At 37.3% G+C, this 18,974-nt stretch overlaps 1 protein-coding gene across 1 annotated transcript; it reads left to right on the forward strand.

The window, feature by feature from the left end:
- The first annotated feature begins 1,068 nt into the window (after positions 1–1,068).
- On the forward strand, positions 1,069–12,643 carry LOC123594994 (alcohol dehydrogenase 1-like). Its single transcript, XM_045472118.1, has 9 exons — positions 1,069–1,189; positions 3,774–3,875; positions 6,493–6,631; positions 8,077–8,164; positions 8,307–8,526; positions 8,706–8,966; positions 10,082–10,217; positions 11,024–11,162; positions 12,434–12,643. The coding sequence occupies exons 1-9, from the start codon at positions 1,154–1,156 to the stop codon at positions 12,456–12,458; spliced, it is 1,146 nt and encodes a 381-aa protein (XP_045328074.1). The 5' UTR covers positions 1,069–1,153; the 3' UTR covers positions 12,459–12,643.
- Positions 12,644–18,974: the final 6,331 nt, after the last annotated feature.

Below are 18,974 nucleotides of genomic sequence, written 5' to 3' on the forward strand. Positions count from 1 at the left end.
GTTAAGACAGTTCTGTTGCAAGAAAAACTCCAAACCTAGAGACCTAGTAATTATTGAAGCTTGTCCCAAATTTTTCCCCACATCCATCCCGTCCCAAATTACTCTCACCTTACAGTAGCCGTGAACTATGACAGTAATATGTTCTCAGCAAAGAAACTGCTTCATTGGCCTCCTCTGAGGAAGCTCTCGACAAATAATGTCTAAGAGATGTGAGTCAAGGGAGCCTAAGCAGCCAACCAAAGAACTCACGCTCTTACTCTGCAAATTAATAAATGGGGCCGTGGTGTTTTCTGGTCTAATATTTGCCTTGGTATCCTCATCTGGCAGAAGCCAGAATATTGAGGGCAGGGCCCAGAACTACAAATTTTAACAACCTCCCACAGAGGATTGATTCTTATGCATCCTGATGTGAAGAAACACTGCAGTAAAAAAATATTAAAAGGTAAACGTGATGAATACCTTGATGAAGCTTAAACCCCCATTTTGAATATGCTACCCATTATTTTATAAATTATTTTATATATTATATATTATATAAATTATTTTATATAAATTATTTTGTTATATAAATTCGTCCAGATGCAGCTAAGTCTCACCTAAATAAAACTCTCTAATCATTCACAATGACCTCATATTGCCTTGGGCACTTACCATCTTTGTCACTTTTTCTCAGACTTTTTATAGCAGTTTGGATCATTATTTGTGCTCTTCCATCTTTTTTGGCTCCCCGAGACCCGTGTTATACTCTCATTGTCTGGATCTGGCAGTACCTTTCATGTAATTGAAACTCCAGAAATTCTTATTGTTAACTAATTAGTAGTTGATCTTTCTCTTAGTTTCTTTCACTTGATTCACTTTTTTTAAATAATCCCTACACTGTCTTCAGATGCATCCCTACCCTTCAAGCTCTCCTCATTCAGCATTCTTGTTTTTGACCTCCTTCTTCCCTAATCATTGTCCCACACTCCTTTCTGTCTTTCACCTTCCCGTATTTGCCAACCACTTTGCTTGTCTGGTTTTCCCTTTGCTGATGTGTGATCATGTAATTAGGTTTAATAACTTCCGGTGTGCAAACACTATAACTACTCTGTCTAGTTTGCCCAGGAGCAGAGTCGAAGAAGTGTAGTTCTCTTGGGTAGACCCGTAGGGTGCCATGGAAAGAAAATTCATCATGGACACCTCGGGCAAGGTAAGTGCTACCTTTAAAATACATTTATATCATTTCCATTAGTTATCTAAAAAGTATACACTGAGACAAAGTTAAGAAACCATTTTCTCCAATCAGATTAGCAAGGATTTTTAACGACAATACCTAATGTTTTCCCACTTGTGGAAACTCAAGCATCACTGATGGGAGAATAACTTTTTCGGAACCTCCTGGGTGATAGTTTGACAATATTGTATCAAATGCTTAAAAATGTGTCTATCATTTGACCCGGAAATTTATTCCAAGGAAATAATTATGTTGTTTTTATAAATAGGTTAATCATGGCATTGTGTTTAAGAGGACAACACTGGAAACAAGATATGTCAAATACTAGGAAACTGATTAAATAAATTCTGATATATTAGTCAATAAAGTCCTAAGTGATTATTTTAAATTACCTGGAAAATACTTATAAAGCAAAGTACAAGAACAGACTGTAAAATAGTTTTCTTAGTATGATTACACAAACACACATAGCATATCAATTGGAAAGACTTAACATAAAATGTTACAAACAGTAATAGCTGAGTGCCAGATTTGCCATTTTCCACCCCCCTTTACGTGTCTGAGCTTTCCAAGTTTTTTTGCCTTGAGTGTGTACCATTTTGAAATTAGGAAAGCGTTTTTCATAAAGTATACACTTTTACTGGAGTTTGGTAGGTGAAAGCAGAATTATTTCATCTTGAGAAAGAAGTAGTGTTTTTCTATACAATTTTATTTGAACTTCTCTTGTGGCATTTGTCCCTTTTCTTTGTAATATAATACATATATGACCTCCTCTATCTAAATTTCTTGGAGACATAACAGAGTCAGTCAGTTCAGTATATCTTACAATTCCTAGCGCAGGAAACTTGCAAATGGAACATACATAAAATCATAAAGCGTACTAGGGCCACCAGATATTAAGCTCTATCAAAAGTAAAGTATTTGATCATTGCGGTACTGCTGCAAGAACTGTCGGGATGATATATGGAACAAGAGAAACGGCTTCCAAAGAGAAACCTGTAAATGTGAGAACTTCTACGTATATAGTAAAGGGGCTAATTAAGCATAAATGAAAGAAATAATCAAGAGTTCATGCTAGGACAATTCATTTAGATTCTATAACTGCACATCGCACAAAAAAATGATTTCAAGTTGGATTTAAGAATTAAACACTTAGAAGTCAAACTATAAAAATCTAGAATGAGAAGAAGAAATATTTATTTGGTCTCTATGCGAAGAGAATTTTAAGCATAAAAATGGGATAAATAACAAAGGAAAAGAAGCTTCTAACCAAAATTTTTAAATGTGTGTATGTGTGCACACATGCACGTAAATGCACAAAAATTAAGGTTCAAATATCAGTCAGGGAAAATCATGTACAGCAAGCTGACAGACAATAACTTATTCCTTTAATGTGTAAAGAGGTCAAATGATTAATGAGAAAAACACCAAGATGCGAGTAGATACATACATTAACTCTATGACCAAATACTCCACGACACAGGAAAGTATATATGACTAACATAAACATGGAAAATATTCAATATTATTAGCATTCAAAAAATACTAGTAAAAGAGATTGATTTTTTGTGTCTATTAGATATTTTGGTTTCAATGACTATGGTCAGTGCTAATGAGAGTGGGATAAATGATGATATAGATATTCTTTTACTTCTAGGAATTGTGCCAAATTATTAAACATTTCTACTAAGAGATCTGGAAATCAATTCAGCCTTAGCAATGTCTGTATCTTTTCCAAAATAATTGTTACTTAAGGAAACCAGGCAAGTCAAAATTATGAACAAAGCTGTTTATCACATTAGACTTTAGAACAGTCAAAACAATGGAAATGATTACATTTGTAAGTGGTTACTAAGCAAACTGGAACATTCAAATGATGAAATACAAAGTAGCCATTTATTTATTTATGTTTAATGTTTATTTCTTTATTTTGAGAGAGAGAACAAACGAGCAGGGGAGGTGTAGAGAGAGGGAGAGAGAGAGAATCCCAAGCAGGCTCTGCCCTGTCAGCCCCGAGCCCCACGTGGGACTCAAACCCATGAACTGTGAGATCAAGACCTGACCTGAAATCAAGAGTCAGACACTTAACCAACTGAGCCACCCGGGTGCCCCAAAAGTAGCCATTTAAAATTCTGATTACAGGGGTGCCTGGGTGGCTCAGTCAGAAAAGCACATGACTTTTGATCTTGGGGTCATGGGTTTCAGTCTCACGCTGGGTGTAGTGATTACTAAAAAAAATAGTTAAAATTCTGATTACAAAGCATTTGAAGTGATGAGAAAATGCCTACTTACAAGTAAATGACAAATGGTCATTACATGGTGGCTGTCACTAGCAAAAAAGCAGAATACAAAACTGTAGACATGATCTCTACTGTATCAAAATTGTTTTAAGAGACTAGAAGGAAATATGCTAAAATTTCAGTAGGTTGCATCTAAAATTGCAGTGATCTTTTATTTATGATTTTTGTACGTTACTAATTATAACAAATAAGTGTCGTTTGTATGATCAGAATAAAAATTAATTTTTTTCACAAAAGTTTTGTTGTCCTGGTGTCAACAGACAATCACATGCCGGGCAGCCATTGCCTGGAAAACAGGTTCTACTCTTGCAATTGAGGAAGTACAAGTCGATCCACCAAAGGCTCGGGAAGTTCGTATTAAGGTAAATTTAAGTCTTTTAACTTTTACCTTTGTAGGTAAATGTAAGGAAATCCTGTTTCATGAAATGAAATGTATTTTATATGTAATACATATAACATTTGCATTTGGGGTCTGTCCACTTCTCTTAGTAAAATGAATTTTTTAGGGGCGCCTGGGTGGCGCAGTCGGTTAGGCGTCCGACTTCAGCCAGGTCACGATCTCGCGGTCCGTGGGTTCGAGCCCCGCGTCGGGCTCTGGGCTGATGGCTCAGAGCCTGGAGCCTGTTTCCGATTCTGTGTCTCCCTCTCTCTCTGCCCCTCCCCCATTCATGCTTTGTTTCTCTCTGTCCCAAAAATAAATAAACGTTGAAAAAAAAAAAAAAATTTATAAAAAAAAAATGAATTTTTTAAACTATGATAAATGAATAGAGGTAATGAATGTTTAATATATTCTTAATATTTGTAGAATACTGGTAATTTACTCATCTACCATAATTACTTATTAAGTATTGAAGTTTTTACTTAAATTATATAACATCATAGGTCTATATACTTCACAATGTGACCTAGAAGGTGTTTTAAGTACTAACTTCTTTTCATTGAGGGAAAGGCGACAAGAACTGCATTTCCCCCTACTTCACTGATACAAAATTGATATCAACAAATGAATATGCAATGACTAACAGACTAATGTTCCATCTCTATTGTTTGGAGCTCACACATGATAACCTCAGAAAATGTCTGAAAAAGTTCACTGTGTGGTAAATTTCAATTTCTAGGAATGAGCAGCTAGGACTCCATGATAGTCTTCAAAGTGACTTGGAAGAGTTAACAATTATTGAACAGAGCTTGGACCAGGAATGGGAAAACAATGACCTGTCAACAGCTTCTTGCCACTCTCAAATCAAACTTTTGATCAATACATCCCAAATTTTATAAAACCATTAAATACCCAAGATTTGGAGTATTATTACTCCTAATTAAACATTAATACTCACCTAGCTTCTAATTTGAGATCAGGAAATTGAACACTTGACTTAATAAATAAGACAAATACTGGATGTCATATGCATCTAGTCATACTATATCTAATCAAAGTCGAAGGTGTAGGAGGATGGCTACAGGAGTAACAGAGACAAGGAATGAAGGGAATTAGAAAGATGCCAAAAGGAAAAGGTGATGGAGGGAAGTATAAAAAGACAGCCAGGCAGTAAAAGACAAAACAGGAGAATTTGGGAACACTGAATAAATTATCAAGTCCATGTCTAGTGTTACACTCAAGATTTTATTTCACCAATGAGACATGGTAAAGAACAAAATGAAAATTGATAAGAATGTACACAAAGAAAGAAGTTTGGTAACTGACTGCTGTTCAGAAGCTGTATTTTTCTATTTATCATCCAACCAAACACATTTAATTAGTCCTTATTGTGTACTGGGTCACCATCTGCTGAAATGTTTACTAGTTAATTAGTCAATATTCTCTGTTCTTACATTGATAGGCTCCTTAACTACAAAGGCTACACCCTAAATAATAAATCCTCAATAGGCTACCAAGGTAGAAGCTGCATAGCAAGAAACTCAGCAACATCACACTGAACCCTGAACAAATCAAGGTTAAGGACTGGGTCTGTTCATAAGAATAGTCAATTCCACCTCCAGCTTATGCCATGGGAAACTTCCCCAAAATAACTGCATACTCTTATTTGATATGTAGAACCAAAGTAATAAGGAGATTCCAGCCTGCTGCATACCTAAAACAACACTTCTAGCCTTTGACAGCATCTTGAAGCCATTTTAGCACTGTGGGAACCAAAACCACAGCATATTTCTCATGAGCACTTTCTCTTCACCAGGATCCTTCATTTGCCAGGATCATATACCATAGTTGTTCCCAGTGTTCCAGCTATAAATGCTGCCACTCTCACTACACACACTGGAGAACTAGTCAATATGCTCAGGCATAGGCTTTTCCGGCTGCAACCCAGGCACAGCAGTAACTTAGGGGCTATGGTACATGAAATGTCTCATTTTTATGACCAATGTCATTGGGTCAGGTCTATTGACAGATAAGAAAACTCAGGCCATTAACTAAGAAAGTTTTAAAACTTCACAACGTCAATAAATTTTGCAATGGTTAATTTTAACTTAAATTCATTGTTACATTATTAATTTAAAGAATATTCTCAATGTATAAATTTGAAATGTTAAAAACATATTTTCCCAGAGCATTGGAAAAACATTCAACAGTATGGGCCTAAAATTCTTTGTTTCTCAATCATGGTGTTATTGATAATGTGGCAAAAAGTCCTTCATTGTATGTGATTGTCCGTCATATTTCAAAACTATTTGATGACATAAATGTACAAAGTAGATTTCAAAAAAATCTAAGTTTATTTCCAGGTCTTAACATGTGCCACGTAACTTTGGACAAGTCATTCTAAGTCTCTGAATCTCCCTTTCCTCACCTCTAAATTGGGAATGATACAATCTGCCCTGTATTCCTTTGAGCATTGTAATAGGAATCAAATGACACAGTTCACGTAAAGAAATTTTTTTAATAATCAGTCTCAGATTAAAAGAAAAAGATAAAGGAAAATTCCAAACCAACTGATTCTTGGTTATTTAATTCTTGTGCAGATGATATCTACAGGGATCTGTGGTACTGATGATCATGCAGTAAAAGGATTACTCTCCACAAACTTTCCTTTCATCCCAGGCCATGAAGGAGCTGGGATTGTAGAGAGTATTGGCGAAGGAGTGAGCTCAGTGAAACCAGGTAGGAAGTGGGGTAATGAAACCTTCCCACAAACAGCCTCCCAATGAGCTCCCCTGCACAGAGAAGGAACTTAAAATGCATTCACTGGGGTGCCTGGGTGGCTCAGTCGGTTAAACGTCCGACTTCAGCTCAGACCATGATCTCACAGTTCGTGAGTTCAAGCCCCGCATCGGGCTCTGTGCTGACAGCTCAGAGCGTTAGGGGTCACTGATTGTCTCAAATTCTATGTCTCCCTCTCTCTCTGTTCCTCCCCTGCTCATGCTCTGTCTGTCTCTCCTTCAAAAATAAATAAAAAACATTAAAAGAAATTTTTTTAGTAAATAAATAAATAAATAAAATGCATTCACACACTTACAGGAGAAAAAAAACTGGTTTACCTCTAGACTCTTCTAACTAATCACATATCATTATATTAAATGTATTCAGTCATTCCAAGAGTCACATGGTTTCTCTGCTGTTTTCTCTAGCAATTCAGAGGGGCAGTAGCTGAGCCAAGAATATATCCATAACTAAATGAGAGTTGAGATAGGACCAGTGTACTTCTAAATAGACTCAAAACTATTGAGACTGCTCCTTACATACTGTATTCCCGACATGTTTACCACAGTGCCTGTCCCATGGTTAGAATGCATATGTTTGACAGATGAATGTTCTAATCAACTGGAATATCAAACTTGAATTTTCATTGACAGGATGATGATGATATTTCAAAGAATCAAAGAAAGCAAGTATATGTTCTTCCCCAGACTACCAAAAACGATCTGGACATAGCTATTCTTAGCCTGTCTGAAATGATTAGAGTGAATAAGAGCAATCACACAGATTAAGATACTATAGAACCTTACAGCTTGGAACCAGGCACACAAAGAGACTTAATAAAGGGCATGGTCAGGATATTTGTGAAGCTCTTACCAGGGAATTCATTTAGCAAACAATTATGAGATACCTACATTGAATCTGACACTAGGCACAGAAAGGTGACAAAAGTAAAAAGGCACAGTCTATCTCCGAGAGCATAATGCAAACAGAAGAGATATATGCTCTAACTCCTCTTTAGCTTAAAAAAAAAAAAAAAATTCCAATGAAAGTTTTGTGTAAAACAATGAAGGGTTGGAGGAGAAAGAGTTGGAGGAGAAAGGACAAGAGAGCAAAAGTTCTCCTGAATTTGAGATCCACTACCTTTGGAATTTTTAAGGGCCAGTGAAGTTAAGATGTGCCTTATCTAAACTTACAAGAGAAACTAATGTTACATCATATGTTAACTAACTGGAATTTAAATGAAAACTTAAAAAGAAAACAACAATGGGCAATGTTATGCTGGCTACCATAATCTGCCCACAGCAAGTTTTCAAGCCATCCAATGAAATTTTTATAAACATACTATTGTATTTTTGATCCAGTAATATTTTAAACTAATACTTATATTATTATTTCTCTATATATAGGAGATAAAGTCCTCACACTCGCTATACCACAGTGTAGAGAATGCAGTTCCTGTTTGCATCCCAAGGGAAACTTCTGTGAGAAGCAAGAGTTAGTAATTTACCCCTTACTCTATTATTAAATTGCTGATATTGTATAAGCACTGACCTGTAACTAAACGTGCTCTCTTCTGTCTTTATAATTCCACGTGTCGGTGCCACCACCTGTAACTGTGTCTGTCACCGCGGAACAGTGTACTACCTTCTTCTGGATTAATGCTGGACAGGACTAGCAGATTTACCTGCAAAGGAAAAAAGATTTATCACTTTTTCCGTGCAAGCACATTCACTGAATATACGGTTGTACCTGAGATTGCAGTGGCAAAAATTGATGCTGCTGCTCCTATGGATAAAGTTAGTATCATAAGCTGCGAGGTGTCTACAGGTTATGGGGCTGCTGTAAATTCTGCCAAGGTGAGGAAGTTACCTGTGTATTAACGTGTGTCATAGTGATTTGCCTGGAAAACATCAAAATGTTCAATAGTTGTATACAGTTCCAAAGGTTTCAATGGTTGTTTTTGTTTGTTTGCTTTCCTAATTACCTATGTGTCCAGGGTTGATTTCTAATACAAACATGCCTTGTGAATTTGTAGGTCACTCGCGGTTCCACGTGCGTGGTCTTTGGACTTGGTGGAGTTGGTTCAGCCATTGTCATGGGCTGTAAAGCATCTGGTGCTTCTAGGATCATCGGGGTTGACATCAATGAGGAGAAGTTTCCCTGGGCAAGAGCATTAGGGGTCACTGATTGTCTCAACCCTCGAAACCTCAAGAAACCTGTCCAGCAGGTGGTCATGGAAATGACAAGAGTTGGTGTTGACTTTGCCTTTGAAGCCATTGGACTCAGTGATACGATGGTAGGTGGGCTTCGGGCACAGTGCATAGATGCTTAAAGAGGATGGGGCGGGAGTGAGAAATACATGCTAAATATCCAAACATAGATGGGTATAAACTCTCCCGAACATACATTTTGGGACTGTGGACCCCAAATGTAAAAATGGAATATAAATTCACTCTAAAACATCTATTTTAAAAATAAAAGCAATATATACCTAAAGATATGTCATTATAATACACAAAATTTAAACATTCAAAAGGCCATAATACCAGTATTCCCCTTCTTTATTCCTAGGTCTTTAGATATACTCTTATATTTAAGTATAAACATTATTTAACTCACAAGATAATTATGGGTCCTGTATCAGAAGTCCTAGGGATATAAGGGTGAACAAAATAGGCACTACACTCTTAGATCTTACAGTTCAGAGGAGAGAATATATAGACATTTAATATGTTTTATTGTGTACCTAACATACTTGATAGACAAATAAAGGAAGTAAAGGTAGTAATATAGGTAAAAGAGAAAATAAGGCAAAATGGAGAAAAGGAGGAAGACAACAGGGCGATAAGCCAGAAAAGGAAGTAAAACAAATAGATAAGATATGAAAAAGTACACTGTACATCCCTGCAAAACTGAATTAAAAATAAATAAATAAAGCTTCACACACCCATATATGTATATGTATATGTTTTATTTTAATAGAAATGAGTTAGAGAACCATGGCAAGTGAGAAGGTCTGGCAAAGGCAGTGAGTGATTTTATTTAATAAATATATGGTCCTCATTATATATCAGATAGTGTTCTAAATGTCTTAAGAATGGTAAATTATTTAATCTTCATAACAATTCTATGAAGTAGGCAGTATTAGTCTTCCTTTTACAAATGAAGAAACTGAGGCATATGGAGGTTCAGTAACTTACCTAAGGTCACACAGCTAGCACAGCACACAGTCTTTCCCACTAAATTCTACTGGTTCTGCAATGAAATCCCATAACTAGCAGTGTCGAAGCTGAGGATGAGATAGCATCTGGCCAGGAAGAGGTTCAAGATCTAGGAACACAATCCCTCTACTTCTGGTGGTAGTTGTTACTTGTGTGGGAAGGCACTTACGGTCATTATTGTTGTTACCAGATTGCTGCTTGGGATTCCTGCCACCGGAGCTATGGTGTCTGTCTGATCATTGGGGTGGCTTCATCAAATTCACAGCTTTCCCTGAACGCACCAGATATTATCTCTGGACGGACACTGAAGGGTGTGTGTTTAGGAGGTAGGTCAACAAACAGAAGGGACTAGTTGGTTGCTCTCATGAAATCCCTTTTGACTTTGTAGAAACATACAATTCAAAATTCCTCCTCTTGGGGAAACAGAGCTATAATGGTAGAGGTCTTCAAAGACTTTTCCAATAAGGAAGAGCTTTGCAAGTCAACTTCAGTTAATTTAATTAAATAGGATTTTTTAGGTTCAAATACAAATTTTATCTCCTACAAAATAGTTTTTGGGTTTTTCCAGTGTTTCAAACAATTCAGTCAACTTCAGTTCCAAATGCTGGTGAGTTCAAAGTTTATTCTGCTACTTTAGCAGCAAATCTTTTGGATAATTATATGCACCAACCTGGAGTTTTGACACCAGCTTTTATCCTCCCAGAGGAGCCCTTATTTCTGAGCATTATTGACCAACAGCTTCAGTCAATTAACATTCCCATCATCTGCACCTAGTTCCCAATGCCATCTCTATGTGTGTATGAATACACAGAAGAGGAAATTTTGGGTAAAGGTAAGCCCAGGAGGTGAGCTATAAACTGCTAGTTTAAAAGGACCATTTTTCAACACAGTAACATGTGAATACTGACCCAATTTTTCTCCAAAGGAATTCTAGGTAACAGAACTGTCTGTAGCAGCCACACTTAGTAACAGCAGTCAATAGCTTCTGATGTATAAATGATTTATCTCTCATGTTCAATGTCAGATTTTCAGAAGAAAATCTCCATCACATGTTTACACTTGTTTCCTTTTGGTTGGTTTGGCATTTCTCAAATCTTATCACAATAGCCTTTTGTTTTGTTTTGTTTTTCAGATTATAAAACCAGAGACTGTATTCCCCAACTAGTGACTGATTACCTGCAAAATAAAATTAATATAGATCCCTTAATAACCCATCAGTTGCCTTTTGACCAACTCCACAAAGCTTTCGAGTTGTACCATGCTGGAAAAACGTGAGTGCTTTATTTGATGATCTCCACTACCCTATATTCACAGAGAAATGACTCCTCAAACATTTCCAAGTGGTTTTGTGAGAAAGAGATGGCCACTTGGATCTTCAATATCTTTCACACTCTCTACCTTATTTCCTACTATTACCAGGATTAGAAAAAGTTTTACCTGTAAGCCCCTCTTTGGGAAAGTTCCACATCAGCCTATTTTTTAAAAATGTTCAAGGATTCCATATAATACTAAGAAGCACTTGACACTACATTGGCCAATTATGTATCACTTTTCTGGTTAGAGAAATGATCTAGAATGAATGAGTTGACATTACTGAAGTCATACAATTTTGCAAGGAATCTTAGAGGCAGAGGTTTAGATTCCACCTAGGGCACAAATCCTTCTGCATCATTTCTGACAAATGGTCACTCTGTTTCAGCTAGCAAACCTTCGGGGATGGAGTGTTCGTTGAGTGTGTTCATTTATTCATTCAATGTTTATTTTGTGATGGGGCAGTGTTTGCCAGGACTGTCTTAAGTGCTAGAGACACCAGTAGAGAATAAGCAACAATAAGTAAATGAGGAATTACTCCTGGGATGAATGCTTTGATTTTCTCATTCTGATTCTAAGCACATCTCCCTTTCAAGTTCTCTCCCCCAATTCTACCTACATTCTCTGATGGGTAAGTGATTTAAAAAAATTTTTTTTAATCTAGGTCTTTAAATTTTACCCTGCTATACCACCTTCTTGGTTTTGACCTAGCATGTCAGCCAATCTGAATCAGAAATAAAGAATCAAGAAACCTCATCTGAAATTTTATGAACAGATTATGGAGAATACAGAGAGGGGATCTAGCAGACAGTATACATGCTGTAAAATGAACACCCCCCCCAAAAAAAATTATTATTTTTTCCTAAGAAGACACAGTGCTAGATTCTGGGGCTGACAAAAGCTGATCAGAAGCCATAGCAGAGGGTTTGGATGTCTTTGTGATCACACAGCCTGAGAAACAGTCCTCAAAGCTGAGGCCTTCCTTTCTGATGTTGGATACTGATGTTGATCCTGCTTTCACCATATCCAAGTGGTGATATTAACAATGATCCCAATCAGATGATCAAGTGATATTTCATATAGGTGAACTAGGATGAAGGTGGAATTGGGAGGGGGTATGAAGGAAAAGGTAGGCAATGCAACGTCACATAATACAGTGCATAATTGCTTTGCTGAAATCACTGTTTCTTAAGCAATTCAATCACTTTACTATTACACTTTTATGTTTCAGCATCCGCTGTATTCTGCTGTTCTGAGATCCCAGATGATAAAAGGTGAAAGGGCATCCTTGGGGATATCATTCCTTTCCTGTATCACCTCTCTGATCATTCCAGTACAGTGGAAAGAGGTGTACCAGAGATGGAAATGCAGTGTAATTGTGAAAAATGAAATATGTGCATCTTGAACGCAGCTGTAATAAAATAACTGCTCAGAGAACAGATATTACATAATTCGTTCTGTGACTTTAAAAAGAGAAATGATGGGATTTAGTGATGACATTGTTGATATGTCCATCAACCCAATTGATCTCTGTCACCAGTCCATGAAAGGTGTCACTGACTTATCCCTTTTTGCCATTCTCAGAGTACCTCCATAATACACAGATTTCTCTGTATCTTTCATGCCACACCAGGGTTTGCATGATTTTGCTTCTTCCTCAACATGCTGGGGTATCATAAATCTTTGGAAGGCTATCTCAGGACACAGTAAGCCATTTTCTATGCTAAGGTCTTTAGACCATTCTATCCCTCTACCTATGAAATGTTGAGCCACAGTTCACTGCTTTCAAACACAAAAATGCATTTGGGAAATCTTGCCAATTCCACCCCTAGGTAGTAGGTATAGGACCCTCTCAGAAGAATTCTTCCATATCTACAAGCTCCAAACTCCCTCTTCAAGTCTTTGAGCCAGTATAATCATTTCTTCATTGAGGTTGAGAGATTAGGAGCAGAAAGAAAAACTCAAGCTCCTCTTACCCTGCTTTTTTTCTTATATTTTTCATCTGTCCATGAGTCATTTCTATTCTCCTTAATCCTTCAGCTTTTGAAACACAAAAGCTGACAGGAAAATTCCTCTTAGAATTGCTTTAATTCAATATCCCTTCCTGATATCTGAGCCCAGAATATCCAGTTGACATAATGGGGAAAGGCCCAAGAATTAAAAAAAAAAAAAAAAAAGAAAAGAAAAGAAAAGAAAAGAAAAGAAAAAAATATTTTTTAAAGGTGATTATGTTAAACATAATCCTGAAAGTCTAGTTCTGTCACCTTCTCAATAAGCTCTTCTCTCTCTGAGTATCCACTGCCGCACTGTAAAACAGGGAAAATAAGAACAATGTTGTTGGATGATTTTTAAGACTGGAGATCATGTGTTTAACATAGAGATTGATATGATTGAATATAAATTTAACTCAACACTGAAGTTCAAGACTAAAATTATCTAAGCAAATTTAATCCCTAAAAATAACTATCATTAAACTGTCCTGGGTAGAGACATCACCATAAACACAAAACCTACATATAACACAATGGCACTAAATCTATATCTTTAAATAATCACTCTGAATGTAAATGGACTAAACGCCCCAATCAAAAGACATAGGGTATCAGAATGAATAACAAAAAACAAGATCCATCTGTATGCTGCCTATAAGAGACTCATTTTTAGACCCGAGGACACCTGATTGAAAGTGAAGGGACGGAGAACCATCTATCATGCTAATGGACATCAAAAGAAAACTGGAGTAGTCATACTTATGTCAGGCAAACTAGATTTCAAAACACAGACTGCAACAAGAGATGAAGAAGGGCATTATATCATAATTGAGGGGTCTATCCATCAGGAAGAGCTAACAATTGTAAATGTTAATGCTCCCAATATGAGAGCACCCAAATTTATAAATCAATTAATCACACACATAAACAAATGTATAGATAATAATATTAATTATAGGGGACTTTAATACTCCACTTACAGAAATGGACAGGTCATCTAGGCAGAAAATCAATAAGGAACAATGGCTCAGATGACACACTGGACCAGATGGACTAACAGATATATCCAGAACATTTCATCCTCAAGCAGAAGAACACATTCTTCTCAGGCACATATGGAACACTCTCAAAATAGAACACATACCGTGTCACAAAACAGCCCTCAACAAGATTGAGATCATACCATGCATATTTTCAGATCACAATGCTATAAAACATGAAATCAACCACACAAAAAAAAAAAATTTTAGAAAGCCCACAAATACATGGAGGATAAAGAACATCATACTAAAGAACGAATAGCTCAACCATGGAAATTAAAGAACTTTAAAAATATATGGAAGTAAATGAAAATGAAAATACGACAGTCTAAATTCTTTGGGATGCAGCAAAGTTAGTCCTAAAAGGAAAATACACTGCAATTCAGTCCCATCCCAAGATGCAAGAAAGGTCCCAAATACACAACCTAACATTACATCTAAAGGAGCTAGAAAGGCAGCACCAAAGAAAGCCCAAATCAGAAGAAAAATAATAAAAATTAGAATAGAAATAAAGAATATAGAATTTAAAAAAATGAAAACAAGAACAAAACAAAACAAACAAAAAATCTGGTAGAACAGATAAATGAATCTAAGAGCTGGTTTTTTGAAAGAATAAACAAAATTGATAAACCCCTACCCAGACTTCTCAGGACCTAAATAAAAAAAAAAAAAAATCACGAATGAAAGAGGAGAGATCACAACCAACAACACAGAAATACAATTACTAGAACACTATGAAAAAATACATGCCAACAAACTGGACAATCTGGAAGAAATGGACAAATTCCTAGAAACTCACACACTACCAAAACTCAAATGGGAAGAAACAGAAAATTTGAACAGACCCATTTCTGGTGAAGTAATTGAATCAGTTATCAAATAACAGTCCTGAGTCCAATGGCTTTCCAGGGAAATTCTACCAGACATTTAAAGCAGAGTTAATACCTATTCTTCTCAAGCTATTCCAAAAAGTAGAAATGGAAGGAAAGCTTCCAGACTCATTCTGTGAAGCAAGCATTACCTTGATTCCCAAACCAAACAAAGACCCCACTAAAAAGGAAAATTACAGACCAATATCTCTGATGAACATGGATGCAAAAATTCTCAACAAGATACTAGCAAATCGAATTCAACAGTATATTAAAATACTTATTTGCCATGATCAACTGGGACTCATTCCTGGGCTGCAGGTTCAATATTTGTACAGCAATCAACGTGATACATCACAATAATAGAAGAAAGGATAAGAACCATATGATCTTATCAATAGATGCAGAAAAAGCATTTGACAAAATACAGCACCCTAGGGGCGCCTGGGTGGCGCAGTCGGTTAAGCGTCCGACTTCAGCCAGGTCACGATCTCGCGGTCCGTGAGTTCGAGCCCCGCGTCAGGCTCTGGGCTGATGGCTCAGAGCCTGGAGCCTGTTTCCGATTCTGTGTCTCCCTCTCTCTCTGCCCCTCCCCCGTTCATGCTCTGTCTCTCTCTGTCCCAAAAATAAATAAACGTTGAAAAAAAAAAATTAAAAAAAAAAAAAATACAGCACGCTTTCTTAATTAAAACCATCAGGAAAGTCGGAATGGAAGGAATATACCTTAACATCGGAAGAGCCATATATGAAAGGCCCACAGCTAATATTATCCTCAAGGGGGAAAAACTGAGAACTTTCCCCTGAGATCAGGAAAATGACAGGGATATCTACTCTCACCACTGTTGTTTAACATAGTGTTGGAAGTCCTAGCCTCAGTAATCAGACAACAAAACAAAACAAAAGGCATCCAAATTGGCAAAGAAAAAGTCAAACTTCCACTCTTCACAGATGACATGATACTCTACATGGAAAACATGAACAACTCCACCAAAAAACTTCTAGAGCTGATACAAGAATTCAGTGAATTTGCAGGCTATAAAATCAATGTACAGAAATTGGTTGCATTTATATACACCAATAAGAAGCTACAGAAAGAGATATCAGGGAATTGATCGATCCCATTTATAACTGCACCAAAAACCATAAAATACCTAAGAATAAACCTAGCCAAAGAGGTAAAAGATCTATATGCTGAAAACTATAGAAAGCTTGTAAAAAAAATTGAAGAAGACACAAGGAAATGGAAAAATATTCCATGTTCATGGACTGGAAGAAAAAATATTGTTAAAATGTCAATACTACCCAAAGCAATCTACATATTCAATGCAATCCCAATCAAAACAGCACCAACATTCTTCACAGAGCTAGAACAAACAATCCTGAAATTTGTATGGAACCACAAAAGGCCCTGAATAGCCAAAGTAAAGATGAAAAAGAAAAAGCTGGAGGCATCACAATCCCATACTTTAACCTGTCATACAAAGCTATAATCATTAAGCAGTATGGTATTGGCACAAAAACAGACACATAGATCAGAGAAATAGAATAAAGAACCCAGAAATGGACCCACAAATATATGGCCAACTAATCTTTGACAAAGCAGGAAAAAATGTCCAGTGGAAAAAAGACAGTCTCTTTCACAAATGGTGCTGGGAGAACTGGACAGCAACATGCTGAAGAATGAAACTGGACCACTTTCTTACACCCTACACAGAAGAAACTCAAAACGAGTGAAAGACCTAAATGTGAGACAGGAAACCATCAAAATCCAGGAGGAAAAAGCAGGCAGCCACCTCTTTGACCTCAGCTGCAGCAACTTCTTACTTGACATGTCTCTGAAGGCAAGGGAAATAAAAGAAAAAATGAATCAAGATAAAGAGCTTCTGTGTGGGAAAGGAAACAATCAACAGCACTGAAAGGCAACCAACGGAATGGGAAAAGATATTTGCAAATGACATATCAGATAGAGGGCTAGTATCCAAAATCTATAAAGAACTCACCAAACTCCACACCCGAAAAACAAATAATCCAGTGAAGAAATGGGCAGAAGACATGAATAGGCACTTTACCAAAGAAGGCATCCAGATGGCCAACAGACACATGAAACAATGTTCAACGTCATTCATCATCAGGGAAACATAAATCAAAGCCACACTGAGATACCACCTCATACCAGTGAGAGTGGCTAAAATGAACAAATCAGGAAACTACAGATGCTGGTGAGGATGTGGAGAAATGGGAACACTCTTGCACTGTTGGTGGGGATGCAAACTGGTACAGCCGCTCTAGAAAACAGTGTGGATATTCCTCAAAAAATTAAAAATAGAACTACCCTATGACCCAGCAATAGCACTGCTAATAATTTGCTCAAGGGATACAGGAGTGCTGATGCATAGGGGCCCATGTACTCTAATGTTTACAACAGCACTATCAACAATAGCCAAATTATGGAAAGAGCCTAAATGTCCATGAACTGATGAATGGATAAAGATGTAGTTTATATATACAATGGAATACTACTTGGCAATGAGAAAGAATAAAATCATGCTATTTGCATCAATGTGGATGGAACTGGAGGGTATTATGCTAAGTGAAATAAGTCAGTCACAGAAAGACAGATATCATATGTTTTCACTCATGTGGATGATTAAAAACTTAACAGAAGACTATGGGGGAAGAGAACGGAGGAAAAATAGCTACAAACAGAGGAAGGGGGGCAAACCATAAGAGACTCTTAAATACAGAGAACAAACTGAGGGTGGATGGGGGTGGGGAAGGGGGAGAAAGTGGGTGATGGGCATTGAGGAGGTCACTTGTTGGGATGAGCACTGGATGTTGCATGTAAGCCAACTTGACAATAAATTATAATTAAAAAAAAAAAAAAAGAAGCGAAGGATACATGGCAGCATTTAAGAAGAGAAGGATACAAGATGATAGGGATATCCTAAACTCATCTCCTCCCACATACACACCAAATCTACAGTCACAAATGGATCACTACCCTCTGAAAAAGATGTAAAAACTGAAAACTAGACGAAATGCTCTATACGACAAAGGATAAAAAGATCTTATTGCAATGGGGAGAAGAGGCAAAGAGACACAGTCTTCCAAAAACCCCACCCCTGGTGCAGTGATAAACAATAAGGATGGATATCACCAGACAGGCACTTGTCCCAGAGAAGCAAAGGGTTGGTACCCTACATCAGGCACCTTGGCCACTGGGATTTGTACCAGCCCAGGGAGATGAGACCCAAGAATGTCTACCTTGGAAAACCAACCAGGGCTGAAAGTGGTTACTTAAGTGCTATAGGAAACTGACATTTCCTTCTTGGAAGGCTCATGTATGGTTTTGCTTACCCTAAGATCCAGAAAAAAATCAGCAGATTGAAAATATCTAGACAATATGTGAGGGAGATTAATTTACTAATCTAGGGTCATCAGCTGGAGGAATAGGGGCCAGTTGAGCTGTTCGTCAGAACTGGAGACACTGGCAGATGCTATTGTTGCACTCTCCATAAAACCTGCTAGCATAGTTGAGCAAGCTTGGATACAGTACACTTCCATGGCCTTGCTGGGACAGGGGGTGAGTAGTTATGGCACTTACTGAGGCCAGAGGGTACAAGTGGTTACAGTGCTCCCCTGTTCCCTAGCTGGAGCAGGAAATCTCCTGGTACTTAGCTAAAGTCTTTGAGCATGGGCAGTTCTGACACTCCCCTGCCCCTGACCAAAGCTGGCAAGCGCAAGTAGTCCAGCATTGTTCTAAACAGCCTAAAGCCCGTGTGTACACAAAGATGAGGCATGCTCTTGCTGCACTGCTGAAGCCCACAGATACATGGAGTCAAGACATTTTTCCACTGCCTTTCTGAAACCCA

The sequence above is a fragment of the Leopardus geoffroyi genome, chromosome B1 (assembly GCF_018350155.1).
Source record: "Leopardus geoffroyi isolate Oge1 chromosome B1, O.geoffroyi_Oge1_pat1.0, whole genome shotgun sequence".
Taxonomy (NCBI): domain Eukaryota; kingdom Metazoa; phylum Chordata; class Mammalia; order Carnivora; family Felidae; genus Leopardus; species Leopardus geoffroyi.

What these genes read in the sequence shown, in the direction of transcription:
- LOC123594994 (XM_045472118.1), top strand. Translation starts at nt 1,154, where the DNA reads ATGGAAAGAAAATTCATCATGGACACCTCGGGCAAG. An exon ending in AGTGAGCTCAGTGAAACCAG is followed by an intron (nt 6,632 to 8,076) that starts GTAGGAAGTGGG and finishes CTCTATATATAG; the next exon opens with GAGATAAAGTCCTCACACTC. An exon ending in GAAGGGTGTGTGTTTAGGAG is followed by an intron (nt 10,218 to 11,023) that starts GTAGGTCAACAA and finishes TTTGTTTTTCAG; the next exon opens with ATTATAAAACCAGAGACTGT.